The 19833-nt window shown below is 40.5% G+C and overlaps 2 protein-coding genes across 2 annotated transcripts; both read right to left on the reverse strand.

Moving 5' to 3' along the window:
* Positions 1 to 13413: 13413 nt before the first annotated feature.
* Positions 13414 to 14223, reverse strand: LOC102704089 (glycine-rich cell wall structural protein 2-like). Its single transcript, XM_015841935.2, has one exon. The coding sequence runs from the start codon at positions 14162 to 14164 to the stop codon at positions 13517 to 13519; it is 648 nt and encodes a 215-aa protein (XP_015697421.1). The 5' UTR covers positions 14165 to 14223; the 3' UTR covers positions 13414 to 13516.
* A 2529-nt stretch (positions 14224 to 16752) lies between these two features.
* On the reverse strand, positions 16753 to 17670 carry LOC102704365 (glycine-rich cell wall structural protein 2-like). Its single transcript, XM_015841936.1, has one exon. It carries the CDS (start codon positions 17630 to 17632, stop codon positions 16952 to 16954), a length of 681 nt encoding a protein of 226 aa, XP_015697422.1. The 5' UTR covers positions 17633 to 17670; the 3' UTR covers positions 16753 to 16951.
* Between the last annotated feature and the right edge of the window lie 2163 nt (positions 17671 to 19833).

A 19833-nucleotide genomic window follows, 5' to 3' on the forward strand; every position in this document is an offset into this window, starting at 1 on the left:
TGGGAGGGGCTGACTACCGTGCATTATAGTGGGTTGTCTCCAGGTTGCACATAGCGTGGTTAATTAATGCGTGAATTGTGATTTAGTGTCAACCTAATAGATTAATTAATTATAAATGGGACGCGCGCGTGTGGCAAAGCAATATAAAGTCTATAACGGATCGATCGAAGGCTAATGCTTTGTAGTTCTTCGTGTATATATATAGGGCATGCAAGATAAGTGATTTGTGAGAAATATTTATCCATGCCTGCCGGTCTAGTTCCTGGTGAGAGAAGGAAGGAAGGAAGGAAGGATTACCTGCCGCATCGGCGTGCTGAAGCCCCGGCGCCGCCGCCACCTGCGGTGCGATCCCGTTCCTAAGGCTCCCCGCCGTCGCAATGCCCTGCATCGACATCTCAATGTACTGCGGCGTCGGGGTGGCCGTCCCAAAGCAACCCATTTACCTACGTACGTGAGTGAGCGCGCGGGTGCATCGCAGTTGAACCTCTGCATGCGTCCGTGTGCGGCCGCCGCTTTTATAATTAACACGCGGTCATTGCAAGGCCGGTTTTCATAGAGATGTCATGCCCATTAATTATAATTATATGACACATAAGCATAAAAAGAAATATTTGTATAAAACTATGAGAATAGAGAGAATTAGTTTCATGGCCATGAAACCTTTGGACACCGTTATCAAGTGCTCGGTAACGCCGTGAAGCTTGTATCGAGGGGTTTGAGGCATTTCATGGAATCAAACACCTTTCAGATACAATCAAACTTTTAACAGTAATTTAAATATTTTATTTGGCTTTAGAAATGACACATGCATCCTTTGATCGAGTTAGCTGTTTTAAAAGTACGCGTGACTCGCCTTATAATAACGAACGCTAAAATTAAAGGCGGGCAGTACGGATGGGCTAAAAAGCGCTAAGACGCGTCAGAAATTTTTGCCTATTGACAGATTATTCGCATAAGATGTCAGGGGCCCATACACATGCCATCAAGGCTGGACGTGTGTTTTTTTAATTTATTTTTTAAAAAGAAAACTAGAAGAAGAAGAAAAAAAAGCGGCACAACGTCCTTGCCACGTTTGCTTTCTTGATATCGCAACTAGCGGTAGTTATTTTTCTCCTTGGACCAGCAGTAGTTATTGACTTGGGTCAGCCCAGTCTCCGCGGGTCGTCACTTGGTTTGTTTACGTAAAGAAAAACAAAACTGAATATTTATAAATAGAAAATAACATATGAATAAAGTTTTTATATACATATACTTAGTTAGCAATTTAAAAGTAAAGAATGAAAAATATAATATGAAAAAAAGACCTTAAAATTAACCATAAATTTTTAAGAGATTTTTTTATATCTTTGAAAAAGTATCTCAAGTTGTCATATTTTTTAGCGTAAATTGTTGATACTTGAGGTATAATGTACCTTGAGATACTATAATTTTACACTAAAATATGGTATGTCAAGTTATTTGTATATTTTTCAAGGACGTTAAAAAACCCTAAATTTAATGCTGAAAATTAAATTTTAGTTTAGCTACAAGCATATATAAATTTTGTTAAGAGATCATTTTCGATACTGACATTTTTCGTTACACAGGTTTATTGCCTAATGTATACCAAATTTCTCAATCAATTAATTTAGAACTAATTCTTTGTTGATTCTTTTATGATAGATATAAGATGTTAAACAAATCATAACACATTCGTTTGCTTTGATGGCAAAAAAATACCGTATTAAATGAAACAAAAATACATCCAATTTTCCCAAAATACTTAATTGCTGTAGAACACATAGTGTGCAACGTAGGTAAGTAGCGCATCTGATGCGATTTCCCCTCCCATAGTCCAATCTGGCACAAAATAGTTGTATTATATATCTACACCCACGCCCACCCGGGTGTATACTAAAACAGTCGCTGCACCCATGTATACATATATACACATAGGTGGGCTAGGCATCGATTTATATGTTCCATGATTTTATTTTTTGAAAATTTATTTTTTTATGGTGTGAGAGGAGTTACTTAAACAAAAGAAATTAACAGAAATATTTATGGCTGGGCTAGGCATAGAAAAGATAATTTACATTAATTATACCAATAAAAAATATTTTTACACCTTACAAAACAAGTGCAAAACAAAAATGTTTGAGAGGGACATGAATTAATTCTTCCATTCATTATTTTCTCTAGAATATATGTAGCAGTATCCCTCTCTATATTTGTATAGCCATAGATACCCTCTATCGTTGGCGATAGACCTATTTAGTGGCTAAGCTAATTTATGGACCGTCGGTTTTCCAACACTCTTCATTGGACCCTCCACTACGTGGAGCTTATGTTATACCAAAACTTTACAAAACTATTATAAAAAAATAGATAAGTGGTACACATAGCATACGCTTACGAGGTCAGTTATACCTCATTAATAAAAACTGGTATAACTTATCCAAAGAAAAAAAAGAAAAGAAAAATAACCCGCCCAATTCTTAGATGAATCTTCCAAGTCCAGATTATTTAATGATTAATGAAATTCTCCTTCTAAATTTTGCATTTCTCCGGCTAAAGTAGTACTAGTAAGAAGTTTTTTAATTTATTCTATTGCTGGTGACACCCTGGGTATCTACATGACTAGAATGCAATACAAAGCACCTAAAAACTGCAACGTCCAAAATTTCGTGAAGTCATATGCATGATAGGTAGATTAATAAACATGATTGATGACATGTATCCTATAACATGGTACCATATACTACTTTCGAGAAATAACTCAATTAACCATGAAAACTACTCACCAATTAAATTATTATGATGTCAGAAAACTATATTCAGGCTAGGGTTGTGTATAAGTGTGGAGGTAATAAAGATGCTACTTTCTGTCCATACATATCGATGTCTTTTTTTTTTTTAAATACAATACAACGCAGATGCTCACAATACACACACTCTCCCATAAGAACGCACGCACGCAAACCCTACCCCCATGAGCACCTTCGAAGCCTGTCGGCATATCCTAGACCTGACGAAGTCACCACAGGCGCCTCACTATCGACGGGTACGTCGCCTATCACTGAAAGCACAAAGCCGTTAGAATCCTGAAAAATTCGCTCCAACAAGAAGTCAAACCAAGGACCTCAAGTGCTACTAAAGCCTTTGTAACCACTAGGCTACATGCCCTTTCGCATACATATCGATATCTTATTGTACGTTAAAACCAAATTAAACATAATTAATGGCAAGTATACATTACTCAGCAAGAGTTAATATGGTATTAAAACAACATACATGGAATAGTTGGAAGTAAATAGCAATAGAAATCATTTTCTTTCTTTGGAAATGAACTCTAAATTCATTATAATGGTATTTTCTATCTCAGGCAGCCATGAATAAACACCATATTCAATGAAATAATGGTTCCTCTCCTGAGCAAACATGGGTATCCTTTTAGTATTACTAGTAAGCTAAGTAAGCGGAGGCAAAACTTACTACTAGGATCATGAATGGAATATCAAACCATGGCTATCTACGTACTTGAATAATTAACCATAGAAGAACGGGAACCATGAAACTTGAAAACATCATGAACTCAAATATCAACTTGAAAGATGAATAAATTTAATCAAAATAATAGGTTAAGATAATATTCAATAATATATACCATCAAATGAGTAGATATATAATGGGAGGATAATAGTCAATCAGTTCTGCTGTTGGCAGTAATGAGTCATGGATTTTAGGTAAGAGTACGTCGTATGACCGCCCAAAAATTATCGTATATAATTAATTTATTTTAGCAATTCGGTAATAATTGTAAAATTGATAACGTGGTTCAATATATTCATGTGATTCTATCTAAACGTCTGGTGTTATTAAGGTGAGTTTATTTTTTTATGGAAAAAGTACAAATAACCCCCTGAATTATCGCGATCCGCTAAATTACCTTCTAAACCCGAAAACCAGACATAGTTTACCCTCAAATTTCAATACTGGGGTACACATGGCAGTTTTGTTATACATGGGGTACACATGGCAGTCCAGTCAATATTTTTTTAATGGTGGGCCCACCTGTCATAACCCCTCTCTCTCCCCCTCTCTCTCGAGCTGGAGGATGAACGGGGGCAACGGCGGCAGGCGGCCGGCATGCACCGCGGGCAGGTCATGGCATGTGGACGGCGGTCGGCGCCGCGCGGGGGGTAGTGGGTCGACGAGCTCGGCCGACTCTGGTGTCAACGGCGAAGGCCGCGACCTCGTTCCCCACCGTCGCAACGACACGGAGCCTAGACAAGCCGGTAGTCCGGCACTGTGGTGGCCGCTCCTCGTCCCAGCGCACCGCCGTTTGCCATCCACGCCCGTTCCCTCGTCTCCGCGCACCGCTGTCCACCGCCCTCACCCTCACCCGACTGCTGCCCTTGCCCGCCCGCCGCCATTCTTGGCGCCGAGATCGATGGTGCCGCCCACCGCCGTTGAGTCCTTAGCCGTGGACTCCGACCAGGAGAGCGTGCGGAGGGACGGAAGTAGATGGGGAGTAGGAGGCGATGGCAGCAGGATTGCATGGGCGCGGTCGCGCGGCTCCTTTTCCCCGCCATCGTCACCATCCTGTTACTCCACCTCGTCGTCACAGTGCGGGTGTTCCGGAACCGGAGCCGGCCGAGCTCGTCGACCCGCCGTCGCCGCCGCCCACCTCCCGCCCCCACACGGCGCCGTGTGGGCCCGACCGCTCGCCGCCCTCGTCCCGCCTGCTCTCCAGCCCGAGAAAAAGAGGGGAGAGAGAGATATACTATGACATGTAGGCCCCACCATTAAAAAAGAAAATACTAAATGGATTGCCATGTGTATGCCACGTAGGACAAAACCGCTTTAGATTAGGTCGAGTTGAGTAATTTGCCCGGTATTGAAAGTTCACGGTAGGCGATGTTTGGTTTTCGTATTTAGGGCAGTAATTCGGCCGATCGCGATAATTCAGGAGGTAATTCGTACATTTTTTTTCATTATTAATTTTTCAAATCTGCACGATGTCCAGGGCATACATAACATTTCCTGTAGCTCCATCCTTGGCTTCTGGGCATAAGGGTGGCAGGGTTAAATCCGTGGCTTCTGGGCACAAAGGTGGCTTCTGCATCAATCTCCCATGCATTGGAGATGAAAGCCTTGGCGAACCATAACCTCACCCTCCTGGGATCAAGTCCATACATGATGGTGTGCGGGCAGGCGAGGCGGGCGCACTCCATGAGGTGCAACCAGTGGCAAACTTAACCCACCAAATCTAAAATTATCAGGTCCTTTATGTGTCAAAACAGTGCTCATATAGATGAACCAAATGCGGGATGTTTTGTCAAGGATCAGAAAGATCTCTTTGCCTCAAGGAAATGTATGTTAAAGAATGTTTTATGTTTCTGATATATATGCTCTTAATCCTTAAAAAAAAACCCAAATCCATGAGAAGGCATGTGAAGGAAATAATGGGGCATCATCATAAAGAGAAGCCTTCTGCCTTCTTTTCTTCATGGGCAAGGGAAGTCATCTGTTGAACTTATTATTTTACTACCTCCGTTTCATAACGTAAGACGTTCTAGCGTATCCTAAATTCACATAGATATCAATGAATCTAGACATATATATAAATAATATACATTGGTTAATAGATGAATCTAAGCATAGCTAAAACGTCTTACATTATGAAAAGGAGGGAGTTGCAACGATTGACGGCTAATTTTTTATATTTGTTTTGCTTGTGGTTTAAAAGGCAACATACAAGAAAAAACTTAAATCAACTTAGAATTAAAATTAAAAAAAAATTTAGTTACAGCAGATAAACTATTAATTAATTAATAAGTCGATAAAGAGAGGTTACAAAGATGCATGTGTACTTTCTAGCATGGCAATTAAACATATTCCTTGCTCCGAGTTCTCAACCAGAATACAAATATCCTATGTCAATTCCAAATAGAACTAACTGTAGGTTGTTTAAGTAAACATTAGGGTTGAGATAAAAAAAATTCTTAATCACTTTGATGGTTGATTTGTACATTTTTAATGGCTTAGATTTTCTTTTCAAATTTCTGGTTTGTTGGGGATTCATTAATGTGATGAAAATCAACGCATGTATAATTATTTTACGGTACAAAATTTGGATTTTAAAAATCCTTATATTTTTCAGTCAAAAGAGTATTATTTACCTGACGACTTGGCCTTAATATGTATATGATAGTGACTGAAGAGTTAATTACTTAATTTGGCGCCTGACAGCTGGACCACAGAACAAAACAGCATCTATACTAAAACCTGACTGCCAACTCAGTGAGTTGTATAGCTCTGAAAACTTATAACTATAAAATAGAGTAACTGTCCTTGTGAAAACAATCTTTATTTTTTTTTTTGCAAAATTTGCTACGGGACATCGAAAAAACGTGTAATTAGCCGGTAGACATCGTAAGATCACAAATTTGCTTTAGGGCATCACAAAAATGTGGTAATTGGCTGGTAGACACTCAGGCAATTATTTTATTAATTTCGGAGTTAAAAATTTTAAAAATGGCGAGATTGCCCTCGGTGGCCAACTCGTTATGCCGACTAAGTCAAGTCGAACCAGACCCAGTCGTTCTCGGCGCCGCACCACACCCAAACCCTAGCCTACAGGGTGTCTGAGCAGGCGGCGGCGGCGGTGACCCAGCTGTGGCGAGGGCCGCAGCGACCCGGCCATCGAAAGCAATCTCGTCATTTTAAAAACTTGACTCCGAAATTAATAAAATAATGGCCGAAGTGTCTACCGGCTAATTACCTTATTTTTATGATGCCCTGCAGTAAATTTGTGATCTTACGGTGTCCACCGGCTCGGCAAATTTTGTCATTTTTTAGTCTAAAAGAAACGAAAAAGCCACCGACTCCAACTATCCTGTACCAGGAACGACTCTTGTACCATGAATGACAAAGCCACATGAATGCCGGCCATCCCAACCCTTCATGTCATCTAGTTTCTATGGCATCAAATACATTGTCACATAAGCAAAAATCTTATGTGGCAAGGGAGTTAATGAGGAGAGAAAAAAAAGATGAAGAAACCATTTCTCATACAAGAATCAAGAACAAAAACATGGTGATAGGTAGATAAAAAGAGAGAGAAGAGAGATGATTAGATGAGAATTTAATTTGAAGACATCCTCTATTGAATATATGGTTTCTGCACATAGTATATATATAACATGACAAGCATGAAAAATAGTTTATATGATATGATAAGCATGAAAAATAGTTTCTCAGTAGAATGGTCTAAGATGGCTTCGATGCCAATGCATGCCAACTTGCGCAAAATTTTAAGGGTTTGGTTGGTCGCACTCGCACGCGCGCGCGCACGAAACCCTAGCCGGGTCTGTGACTCGGTGTGTCCACAGGCGCAACGTTGGAGCGTAGGAAATAAACTAATTGCCTCATCAGAAGAGCAGAGAATATTTACCGGACGAATCCAAAACTCCAAACAAACGGTCCTTTACATCACAATTACGCATCTTTTAAGCTTGTGTCAGGCTCCATCCTTTTTCAACTAGGATGCGTCGTTGTTACTCCCTCCCTCCGTCCAGATTATAAGGGTTTTTAACTTTTTATTTATAATTTTTGACTACTCGTCTTATTAAAAATTTTAAAGTATTATTTATTTTGGTTACTATTTTCTTTATTATCAAAAATAGTTTAAGTATTACTTATAAATTTTTATATTTACACTAAATATTTAAATAAAACGAATGATAAAAATTATAAATAAATAGTCCGAATCTCATATATTATAGAGTCTCCTATGTGAGCACAGTGCAGTGTGCGGTGAGGAAATGACAGATCGATACGGTACCAGAACTACTGCATGGTGTTGTAGATTAAAACAATAACAAATACGAGGATTTGTACGGTAGCAAATCGCCGTAGCAGATACATCCATAGTCATTCATCTCGGAACGGATGGCTAATACTCTTTCAATAACACCATGTTATTTGTTCTCTGGTTGCTTTCAACTAGTATTTCCTTTGTGTCCGCATGTACAGGTTTCGATCGGCTAAACATGACCTTGTTGGGGTGGGACAGTTTTTCAGTGCTAGCATCCACTCAATCCGTTATCTTATCATCTATATTTTAAAGTATCATGTTAGTAGCAACGAGTATAACTGCTAACATCTTGGTATTAGTTATTACATATAAAATATCAGCTGATACCACACTAGTATCAGTTGGTATTAATTGAGTATCAACTACTAGCATCCCGGTATCAACTGTTACTGATACAACATCAAATTTGATACTGGTGAGGTATCATGTTTGGTACCTCGTATAAATCATCCCATTCAAAAACATGATACAGTAATATAGCAACCCTAATTTTTTATTTATAAATATAGTGTTTGCCTTTTTCACCAAAGAAATCAGCGGGCATACCATGGATGCAGCCGGAATATGAGTTGATTTTGAGTTCAACTGTTGTATATTGAATATGAGATGGTTGGAGGTCGATAAAATTAGACGCATTGATACTTGAAGCAAAGAGGCGGCAGTGGCGGTGTTTCGTGCGCTCGTCTCATGAAGGGGAAGGGGAAGGGGAAGGGGAATGAATGAGCCTAACGGAGAATATGCCTAATATTTTCGATGTAGCAATTATCATTCCCTTTATCTTAATTATTTCTCGTTTCAACTGTTTCATCAATGGAGATAAAGTGACACTCCCAGTGAAGCATAAAATGGATAATAATCGCTGCCCAAAATACCATCGAACGATCTGAACCTCTTGTCCGTACAGTATAAAAATGGTGAATCGTTGAGAGGGATGCACTATATTTTACAAGAAGATTCAAGTAGTTTCTAGCTTAACAAACAGACTGCACTTTGTAGTTCTCAGTTGTTTTTTATGCTTTGACAGTCCAATTTTCGGCTTGATTTTTGTGCCTTTAAATAACTTTACGTTTCTTCTTTCACAAAAGGGTCACCCTAGATGTTTTTTGATGGTTTCTGAATACCGAACGGCTTGTGCTTGTAGTATCTGTAACTAACATGTCTTACTGTTTTTTTCCCTTTACAAACTTGGGTGTTCTTGGTTTGAGATACCCCAACGTTGGTGCCTCCTAGAGGAATACAGAACTACAGGACCAGATGTCTTCAGAAATTCTGACAAACACTTCTTTCATTCATGTCTTCAGAAATTCTCTGCTTCAGATCGAATGACAAAGAACCAGATGTCTTCTTCTCTTTGTTGATGCAGGCTCAGAAAAGGGGAACCATCAATCCTTCTGTTTGCCGGTCGCTAATTAGCTATTGGCCACTATGGTTCTGAAACTTTCTGCAGTTTTCTTTATTTATTTTTTTTGTTTTGAGTGATCATCCATATATGATGTTTGTGTATTACCTCCTCTTCAGCGTATTTTGCTCCATCTCTCTCTCTCTCTCTTTCGATTGTACAGTGGTTTGCTTTGTAATTCATCCTATTATTATCAAAAGGTTCGAAGGAATATGTTTGCAGCCGTACATGTATTTGTCCATGGAAAACACTTGGGAGGTTCAGACAATTGTGTTATCACATCTATAGCAAACTAGCTAGCATGGTGTATCTATAGTTTGTAGACTTTAGCCGTATTGTCTGATTGTTCATTATTCTTTATCAAGACTCTGTAATACTGTATGGATATGATTCTGCATGCAGGGATGAATGGATGCCATCGATACTAGAATTTGACTTTTGAGGCTTTGATAATATTATTATCATTTCATGATCCTGTAAATAAATACTTCTTTCCATATTTATTTATTTTCTTCTGAATTTTTATAATTTAATTCTATGTACTTTCCCAAATTTATCCAGATTTCCTCTCTTTTTTTCCCAAAATTTCCATTTTTCTATATTTCAGTAATTTTTTACTCCATGCTTCTTTCTTTTCTCCAGGGGATATTTTTGCCAAGCTTCCAAACAGGGGAAGCCAGGAAGATGAACTTGCATGCTAGGGATATTTCCCCTTGGAAACAGAGGGAAAGCATAGGCTTGGCAAATTCCTTGTCGGGAGCAGGGACCCGTCCTGACGGGGCCAGGTTCGAAGACAGAATTGTCCCTGCAGGAATTCAGGGTTGGGGCCCCATTTTTTATGGACAAGGACGGGGGACAACATTTACCCGTGGGGATCCGTACGGGCCCCAAAGTTTTAAGAAATAAAAATATTTGGGCCATTAATGATACAAAGCCTACTAGGCCTTTGGCCCATATTTAGTAAACCCTATGGCCAGTTACTCAGTACTCACAAGTCTCAAGAATCAATAAACCCACCACCACCTCCCACCTCATCTGTCCAGCGCCGCCCGCTTCCTCCCTCCATCCTCTGCCACCGACCTCTACCATTCGCTCTCCATCATCCGCCCGACCTTGATGCCCTCCGCTGCTGTCGATGGCCTCCGCCCTAGATAGGTATGCCTTCATGGAAAACGGGAACGGGGACGGGAACATATTTCCCCTTGTTTGATTTTGGGATTGGGGTCGGGGATTAATTTCGTGGACGTCATTCTAGTCATCCCCGGCCCCACTCTCCTTGTTGCCAACCCTATGAGAATCCATGTCACCTTGAAAATCCCCTCTGGGCTCGTTTGGATGTTACCCGTGAGAAACCTAGGGAAATTGCTCCTCGTTTCGATGTCCATGGCCGTACGGTTCTCTCACATTGTCACCATCCGCGTGTTCTCTCCAGCAATGACCTGCGCCATCACCGGCGGACAAATTGACCCTGCCCGGCCGCTGCTTCTCCTTTCGAGCGCGTGCATCAGCCGAAGAATAAGCAGAAACAAAAGCATGAAAAATGTCAAACAATATATTTACAAATGAAAAATAATTTATAAATAAAATTTTTATATACATATTCTTAGCGATCTAAAAACAAGACTGGAAAATGAACTTCTGGAAAATAAGATTTGGTTAAAAAAACTCTAAAATTAACTCCAAATTCAATTTTGACTTATGCATAAGAAGAAACGTAAAAGATGGGTGTACGTCTCCATTGTGTTAATTTTTAGCATGATGCGGTTGTGCTTCCATGCGTAATCGTCATTATACAGGACACTAATTGCAGTGGGCAACACAAAATGATGACAGTGGATCATATCTATTTATATTAGGGTTAATTCGTTCCATGCCACTGTAAATATGGCTATTCAGAAAAATATCATTACAATTCGTGTATTTGGATGGGAGCTACCACTATTTTCCCAAATTGGATCCATGCCACTGCCGTGATTTTTTCCATCCAGTTCTTCATCTCCCCTACTTCCGCTGCCACCAAAGTCACCATGCGGCCGCCGCCGAAGCCGCCGTCTGGCTAGGCCACCGCCACCGCGGCATCGGGCCAGGCTGCCGCTTCCGCCGTGCAGATCTAGCCGGAATTCGGTCGCCGCCACCGTCTGGGAGTACGTCGTCACCGCCGGCCTTCGCGCCCCCACCCCGCACGCCCGCCGTCGGCCTCCGCCCCCCCCCCCCCGCCTCCGACCTTCATTCGTCCCGCACGCTCGCCACCAACCTCCACCCGCCCTGCCGCCGACCTCCCACCCTGCCTCGCCGCTCGCTGTCGCTGTCCTCCCGGCTCCGTCGTCGTCTTGACCTCCGACAGATATGGAGGAGAGGGAAGAAAACAAAAGGAAACATGCAGATGGATGGAAAAAGTCACTACAGTGGCATAGATTCAATTTAGGAAAATAGTGCCAAATGCGCAAATTGTAATGACATTTTTCTAAATAGCCATATTTGCAGTGGCATGTAACGAATTAACCCTTTATATTGACACATCTCTGTCTGTATGTATCTTAACTATAGAGGCCATAAGTCAAAGACTTCCATTATCTTTAAACAATTATACTATCACATCAATTATGTAGCAGATTTTTTAAAAAAATTTAGTAAGACTACTCTAAATCAATGGTCAAGTTTTTTCTACTGATGCTAATATACCTTTGTTAGAATACTATCGGTATCTACCGAGAGCATAGTAAATATACTCTTCCTTGAATATGGAATCCCACTTGTGCTATAGAGCGATTTTTATTTCCCAACGAAAAAAATAAAAAGGACTCGAGCGACCAGATAGCCTGCTGTGCTGAGAGTACGAGATGACATGAGCTTGGCATTCTGGTTTCTAATCTTACATAAGTTTCGAAGAATAAATCCTAAAAATGTTTGGGCGTTTCCTGTACTGCCAAAATGCAAAGGAAAATAAAGTAGTGTGTACTACTGTCTAACACTGCCGGTTGAAAGCTCAGGGCGATCCGAACAGGGACAAGAATGGACACGGAAAGTAGCACCCAAAACATCCCAGACGCTGGCATTAAAAAAAAATCTGTCTAGTGATCAAATGTTTAAAAATTTTAATTCCATCAATCAAATCCGGTTACTGCTGTTGAATCATTATCTGAAGACGTACACGTAAGACAAAAAGCACATACACTTCCTCCCCCAACCCTCATGCATTGCATACGTATTTAACAGAAGAACACAAAATCAAACGTTTGATTAATAGCACAAGTGAAAAAAAAGGACGTGCTAAGAGATTCGCTGTAGGCTAGCTTGGCCACTAGATAGGTTTATCCTACGAGATATGGCCATTTTCCTACATCAAATTAAACGGAGTGTTGCTGAGATGACATGAGAAAGTTCTTTCTGCCAAGAATCCAAAGAACGGCTGCTGCTGCTGCTAGCCTGTATGCAGAGTGCACACCACTGGTGATCATGCCGGAAATGGAGCAGTACTATAACTGCCTACTGCCATTCTGCAAAATGGAAGTGTTAGGAAAATAGGGCAACGAGAATCTCATTTGTTTTAAACCTTCTTTTATCGAGCTTGATTTGTCCTCAGTATGGTCCGGAAGACCAGACAACAACCAAACGATGAGCTGCACCGGCAAATGCAACGGTCTTCGAAGTTCAGATGCCACTTGTTAAAAAAAATACTATCATAATTTAAATATATTATAGATTATAATTCAGACCGTATCTCTAACGGCTAGTATACAACATAGCTGATGTATCTCAAACTTCAAGGAGTTAAAGCCAATTTAACCTTTTTTATTCTACACCTATATATATATCGATCTAGTGGGCCGCTAGTTTGTATTCACCAATCCAAGCTCAAGTGCTCCACGATCATTTCAGTGGAACAGAATACTGAACATGCACTAGATGAGTGTGACATATCAAGATGTGCAGCTCTCTTCTCAAATGGTCCACATTGTGCATGAGCATGAATGTGTGATCCTAGTATGCAATTATGCAAGGCCATCACGTTTATTGTTTGTGAACATGACAGAGAGTGTGCACAGCATAAGCTAAGAGAACAAATAGATACTTATTTTTCAATTTATTTTTATTTATTATTTTTGCCAAAACCATATAATGGGCATCTGCAAGCCCAATCAAGCAGCATTAATTACACACAATCCAAAACAAGCTTATGTATATACCAATGTTACACAATCATATATAAGTTCACAAGTACCATGGTCAAATTGCCCCTATCTCAGAGTACAAAATTAGTAGTGCCCACCACCTCCACCAGATCCATAGCCATAACCAGACCCAGAGCCATATCCAGAACCTCCACCTTCACCACCACCGCCGCCGCCACCACTGCCACCTTGGCCATAGCCGCTACCCGAGCCATAGCCTGAGCCACTGCCATACCCACCACCTTCGCCACCACCCCCACCGCTGCCATATCCACCTCCACCACCACTAACACCACCTGCACCTGATCCGTATCCAGAGCCATAACCCTCACCTGAGCCATACCTGGATCCCGCACCGCCACCTTGACCACCACCGCCGCCGCCACCTCCACCACTTCCATAACCACCGGCACCAAATGCACCAGAGCCATATCCAGATCCTGAACCTTGTCCAAACCCATATCCAGAGCCAGAACCGCCACCTTCATCACCGCCACCTCCTCCACCTCCACCATGGCCATACCCACCGGCACCACCTCCTCCTCCCTCACCGTACCCAGATCCAAAGCCATACCCTGATCCACCATAACCACCTCCTCCTCCGCTACCACCGCCTCCTCCACCACCACCACCCTCGCCACCAATGCCATAACCCAAGAGAGTTCTAGCGCCAGTGGTCATTCCTATGCTAAGGAGGACAAGGATTAGCAACACCAAATGCTTAGTAGCCATCTTTACTTGCTTTAAACTAGCTACTTCACTGCAAGTGCAGCTGTGTGATGAGAGTAAGGAGAGATGGCCATTGGTATTTATAGTGGTGTTGTAGTGTTTCTGCATGGCTTGATCCACCGGTAGCTCATCACTGAATGGTCCAAAGGTAAAGGCCACAAGAATGCAGCACGTAGATAGCACCTAAGAGTTTGGATGCGTTTGGTGTGAAACGAGGACCAGTAGTGTGTTGTAGTGCTAGTGGTTATCGCCTTTCTTGACGTTTCAGAGGGCGGTGTGTGATGTTACTTGTGTTGGGTTTGCTTTATGCTTTCCTCTTTTTTTTTTCTTGCTTTTCTGGAACCAAATAATTGGTGTATGATCAGTGTATCAGTGGATGCCATACACACATTTACACTCAGCTGGTTCTCAGTCACTCTATACAGTTATTAGCTTCACATTGTCAACTTGCAGCCTCTTCATTTCTCTTGTGTTTGTACTTGTAATCTAAAAATTAAATTTTTAGCATTAACTTTGTAGTTAATTTTAGAGTTTTTTCATTATATTTTTTTGCCTTTGTTTTTGATAGCTAAGAACAAATCTGTAAAAGTTATATTTACAAATTATTTTTTTACATATATGCCGTGAAAGAACCAACAATAATTTCCTTGATTAATTGGCCTAGCAATGGTCATATGCAGACTGATACAGAGTACTAATTAATCAGCACCAGAGTGAACTGAAACACGTATGATGCCACAGTAACTCTTTTTTAATCCTTACTGAAACTAAAGAACTTACAATTATCTTACCCTGAATACCTCACATGTTTCAGTTGGAGGAACAAGAAATTAAATGCTCGTATGATCATCAGTCATATAACCAACATGACATATATGTACACAGTACATTGGCAATGTATTAGCAGACACTTTCTTACTAAGTACTTCCTCTATATATATATATATATTTTTTTTTTTGATACCGTTGACTTTTAAATCTACATTTAACTAATCCGTTTTATTTAAAATTTATATCCAGATATGCAAAATTACAATACATACTTAAAACTTCTAATAACAAATCATATTATAAAAATAAATTAATAATTATATATTTTTTGAATAAGACGAATGGTTAAATACGTATCTAAAGTTAATTAATGGTGTCGTATAAAGAAGATATAGAGGGAGTATTAAAATAGCAGTCGTCGATCAGCCAGACAAACCGCATGCTACATCGACTGACAAAATCGCGTTGTGCCTTCCCGGAAACAAATTCAGACTTGGATTAGGAGAGCGACAGATGATAGATCAATACGAATAGGTAAGGAAAGAGATAAGGGTTAGACTAAAAGAAGAGCTTAATTAGGTTCTATCCATGGACTGACTGCTGTATTGTCTGATTGTTACGAGTATCAGTTTTCAGCGATCGGCGTTACGAGTGACAAGAAAAACAGTTACAGTGTACAGATCACTAGATAATCAGGCAATTGAAGGGTAGGAGAACAGAGGAAGCTGCTGAGAATGACACTGGATTAATGCAGCACTGCATTTCTCTCAGACAGAAGAACTGGACCTGATATAAGATGATTTGCTATATGCATTTGATCATGTTCTCTTGCGACTGCAAACCCAGAGTGTCAGAGATGATTTAATCTAACAGTGAACGTAGGAATGAAGTAGATGTTTATACACTCATTTTAACCAGTAATTAGCCTTCATCATGCTGTGCAGGCGTGTACACGGAGCAGAGCATATTGCACCTAAACTTTAGTCTGGAGAATTTTTTAAAATTTCACAATAATGGTGCCACTCTAAGTGGTCGTAGGCTCGTAGCCTAGAGGAGAAATGATTAAATTTCATTAAGACCTTATGTTACCAAACATGTACAAATAAATTTGCGAGAGATAGTTTTGACTTTGTTTCTAACTTTCCATCAAGAAATTTGCTTCTGTTCAACAAAAATTACCTCGAGATACCGGTACCTCATGATATCAAATCATTTGTAATCGTTGAATCTAATAGTGCACATCCTACTCAGCTAGATCCAATGGTAAAAAACGATTTGGTATCTCGAGGTACCGGTACCTCGAGATATTTTTTTGTTAGACCGGAACAAATCTCTTCCATCAAACTTATCTGAACATGATTCGAGCGATCTTCAGTTTCATTTCTCTATACTGGTAGAGTATCATAGCGGGGCTCTTCCCGATCGAAAACCAATAGGGCGAATAGTTAATCACTTGTTTGTCGAAATGTTGCCGACGAAATTTCGTACGGTTAATTAGCTCTCTATATATAATCTGCACGTGATTCTTTTAGCACCGTGAAAACCCGAAACCTAGAAACTCTAGCTGCCTTATACCGAGAACAGTTTTAGCGTACAACTCAAGATCATTGACAGTTAACATGTCCTGTCTGCAGACTAATTACTGCGCAAACAACCAGGAGAAATGCCAAATTAATACACGTGCTTGGATATCAGTCTTAGGCCTCTTCAGAAAACATAAATTTTACAGGATTTTTAGACAAAACAATTCAATTTCTCTAATTTTCCTTTAAAATTCCTTCAAAACAAAGAGGCCCTAAGTGAACAGCTAGCTCTGTGAATACAGAAGTATGACCTTAGTAAAAAGATCGTTTTATTTACTAGGCTTTGCCAACTTATGTGATCAAATGACAAGCCAGTGTACAGTGCTACCGTTACAATCGGACAAACTGTTTAACTTTTAAAGCAGTGAGAGAAACTCATCACTGATCACGCTTCATGTATACCAATAGGCTATCGTAGCTGATAGAGAAAATGAGCTTAGTGATGTCCATTGCCTCCGCCAAAACCAGAGCCATATCCAGAGCCTGAGCCATAGCCGGAACCTCCACCTTGGCCTCCACCACCGCCACCACCACCACCACTTCCATAGCCTCCACCATGAGCACCACCTTGCCCATATCCACTTCCGGAGCCATAGCCGGAGCCGCTACCATAGCCGCCACCTTGGCCACCGCCCCCTCCACCGCCGCCACCTTGTCCGCCACCACCGCCAGCACCTCCAGCACCAGAGCCATAGCCAGAGCCATAGCCAGAGCCAGACCCATGCCCATAGCCACCAGCACCGCCTCCTTGGCCACCACCACCTCCACCGCCTCCTCCACTACCATACCCTCCAGCACCACCAGTGCATGCCCCATAGCCAGAGCCTTGCCCAGACCCATAGCCAGAGCCTGCACCGCCACCCTCACCACCACCGCCGCCGCCACCACCACCACGCCCATACCCGCCACCAGGAGCACCTCCACTACCACCTCCCTCACCATACCCAGACCCATAACCATATCCAGAGCCACCGTTACCGCCGCCGCCTCCTCCGCCACTACCACCGCCTCCACCTCCTCCGCCAGGTCCATAACCTAGGAGTGTCCTAGCACTGGTAGTCATGCCAATGCTAAGGAGGACAAGGATGCCAAGAGCCAAATGCTTAGTAGTAGCCATCTTTGACTCTGAGCTTTGCTAGCTACTTTAGTGAGTAGTGTGGTTGGAGTGAAAGGAAGCTGGGGTATTTATAGGGTTCAGCTCGTGCATGGCTATCTGAGATGTGCATCAGCTAACCTGCATGGTCCAAAACTATAGACGTAGAGCTTGGACTTTGCAGGAAGTACATGGGTGTGAAATGATGACCAGGAGAGTGCAATGGAGTGCAAGTAGCTGTTGTCCTTTAATTCTTTTTGACACTTGGGAGAGCGGTGTGGTGATGTTACTGATTTATCTATATTGTTAATTATATTGTCATTGTTTTTGCTTTTTGTTTACTTTTGCTTTTGCTTTTATATATGTAATCAGGTAGAATTATTCGGTTTTGCTATTGTATTCTGTCCATACTTCAAGGTCATCTTACGCTGTTTTCATGAGAGCGACTCCTGCCGGTTTTGGCGAATGGATGATCGAATCCGTTGGCTAGCTGCAAGAGATAAATTAGGCATGGGTTATATAGTTAATCAATTAATTAGTATAAATTTCTTAATGTGATCCATGTGCTAATTAATCAGATCAGTGATGTTGGCAGATGCACTGATATCTACATAGTACCGATCGACGTGGATCTGATCATCTAGTTGTAGCCAAGTCATATGGTTTAATAACTACGGGAGTAAATTTGAAAAAAAAAATGTACTCTACATTTCAAAAAAGTTCCAAGAGTTTTATACGTTCACCTGGCAGGTGGGACCAGGCCAATCAAGCGAATAAAGTAGCGGTTCCCTGATAAAACCATCCGCTGTGTTTGTTGCAGATTTGTGAAATATCTAGCTAAAATCATAAATAATAATTGTAGCTTTCTAAAATTTAGTCTCGTTATTAATTTATTATCTGGTCAGATTTTTACCAGAATAGTTAAATTTGTGCCATAATAAAATTACATCGTAAATCATTACCTCGGTTGCTTTTCATTACTTAGCATTTTTACGTACTTACCATTGTTTGGCTCTGACAGGTTATATATGCCACATATATGTTCTAATTTCGACTTCTATACGTATATATAATTGAGCAAATCTTGAGTCTTGTGGCATGCATAATATACCTGTCAATTAAATGAAAATGCATCACTGAACAATGATATTCTACTTATGGCGCAATACTAGCTGCACTGAAACGAAAGTGCATTACAACTGGCTAGCTCTAATTAATTAACTACCTGCCCTTCCAGAAATTCATAGCCTGCGCTTGCAAACAAAATTACATTTAACCACTAGTCAAAAGTATGTAGTCGGCAAGAGAAATTGAACTTATCATCAATTAATGACCTATCTCATTCTCATGTGGGTGACCTGGACAGGACATATATGACACCTCTAGTGGTGAAAATTAATTTGGGTCAGGCTCGCCTTGGCTCTACTCAATGTGTGGCAAAAGAGCCGCGTGCTTGCATTTTGGTTGTTTCCGGGTACACTGACGACTAAACTCGAGCTTGGCTCAAGTTCATAGCAAACCCAAGCCTGAGCATAAGCTCGTTTGGGCTTGGCTAGTTGATAGCCCTTAGAGCATCCCCAACAGCTCATCCATCCCATCCTCCATTCTAATTCTAGAAATATAGAATAAAGAATAAAAGTTAAGCTCCAGCAGATCATCATTTATTTTTGGATGTCATCTATATTAGTTTTTGGATGTCATCTATATTAGGAGAAAAACTCTATATTTAGATTTCTCTCTCCAATCCTCCAAATAGATATAGATGATGTCAATATAGATGATCTACTGGAGTACAAAGGGATATGAAGGATGAAAGTGTTTGAGATGATCATCCAAATAAAGATATGGATAACCAAATTTAAATAAGATGTTGGGGATGCTCTAACACCCAGTTTAAAACACATGAGCATCTATCACCAAACTCATGATGCCATCACACGCGACTCGTCAGACTCTTTGGGTAAATTATCATTGAAAGAATTTTATAAATAACTTATAATTTTATAAATTTATAAAAAAATTTAAATAAAATGAATAGTTAAACATATATTTAAAGAACAATTTTACCATCCTTGAGATACCAGGAGATACGTATCACTGTTTTCTATGTAAAATTTGATATATTTTGATACTTTAGATAAGATACTAAATTTTATATAGAAAACGATAATAACTCTTAGTACCTTCTTAAAAATATAAAAAATATTTATATTTAAAAGTTAACT

Source organism: Oryza brachyantha, chromosome 10 (assembly GCF_000231095.2).
Source record: "Oryza brachyantha chromosome 10, ObraRS2, whole genome shotgun sequence".
In the NCBI taxonomy this organism is placed as follows: domain Eukaryota; kingdom Viridiplantae; phylum Streptophyta; class Magnoliopsida; order Poales; family Poaceae; genus Oryza; species Oryza brachyantha.

Coding starts and splice junctions, on each gene's coding strand:
- LOC102704365 (XM_015841936.1), bottom strand. CDS start 17,632: ATGGCTACTACTAAGCATTTGGCTCTTGGCATCCTTGTCCTCCTTAGC.
- LOC102704089 (XM_015841935.2), bottom strand. CDS start 14,164: ATGGCTACTAAGCATTTGGTGTTGCTAATCCTTGTCCTCCTTAGCATA.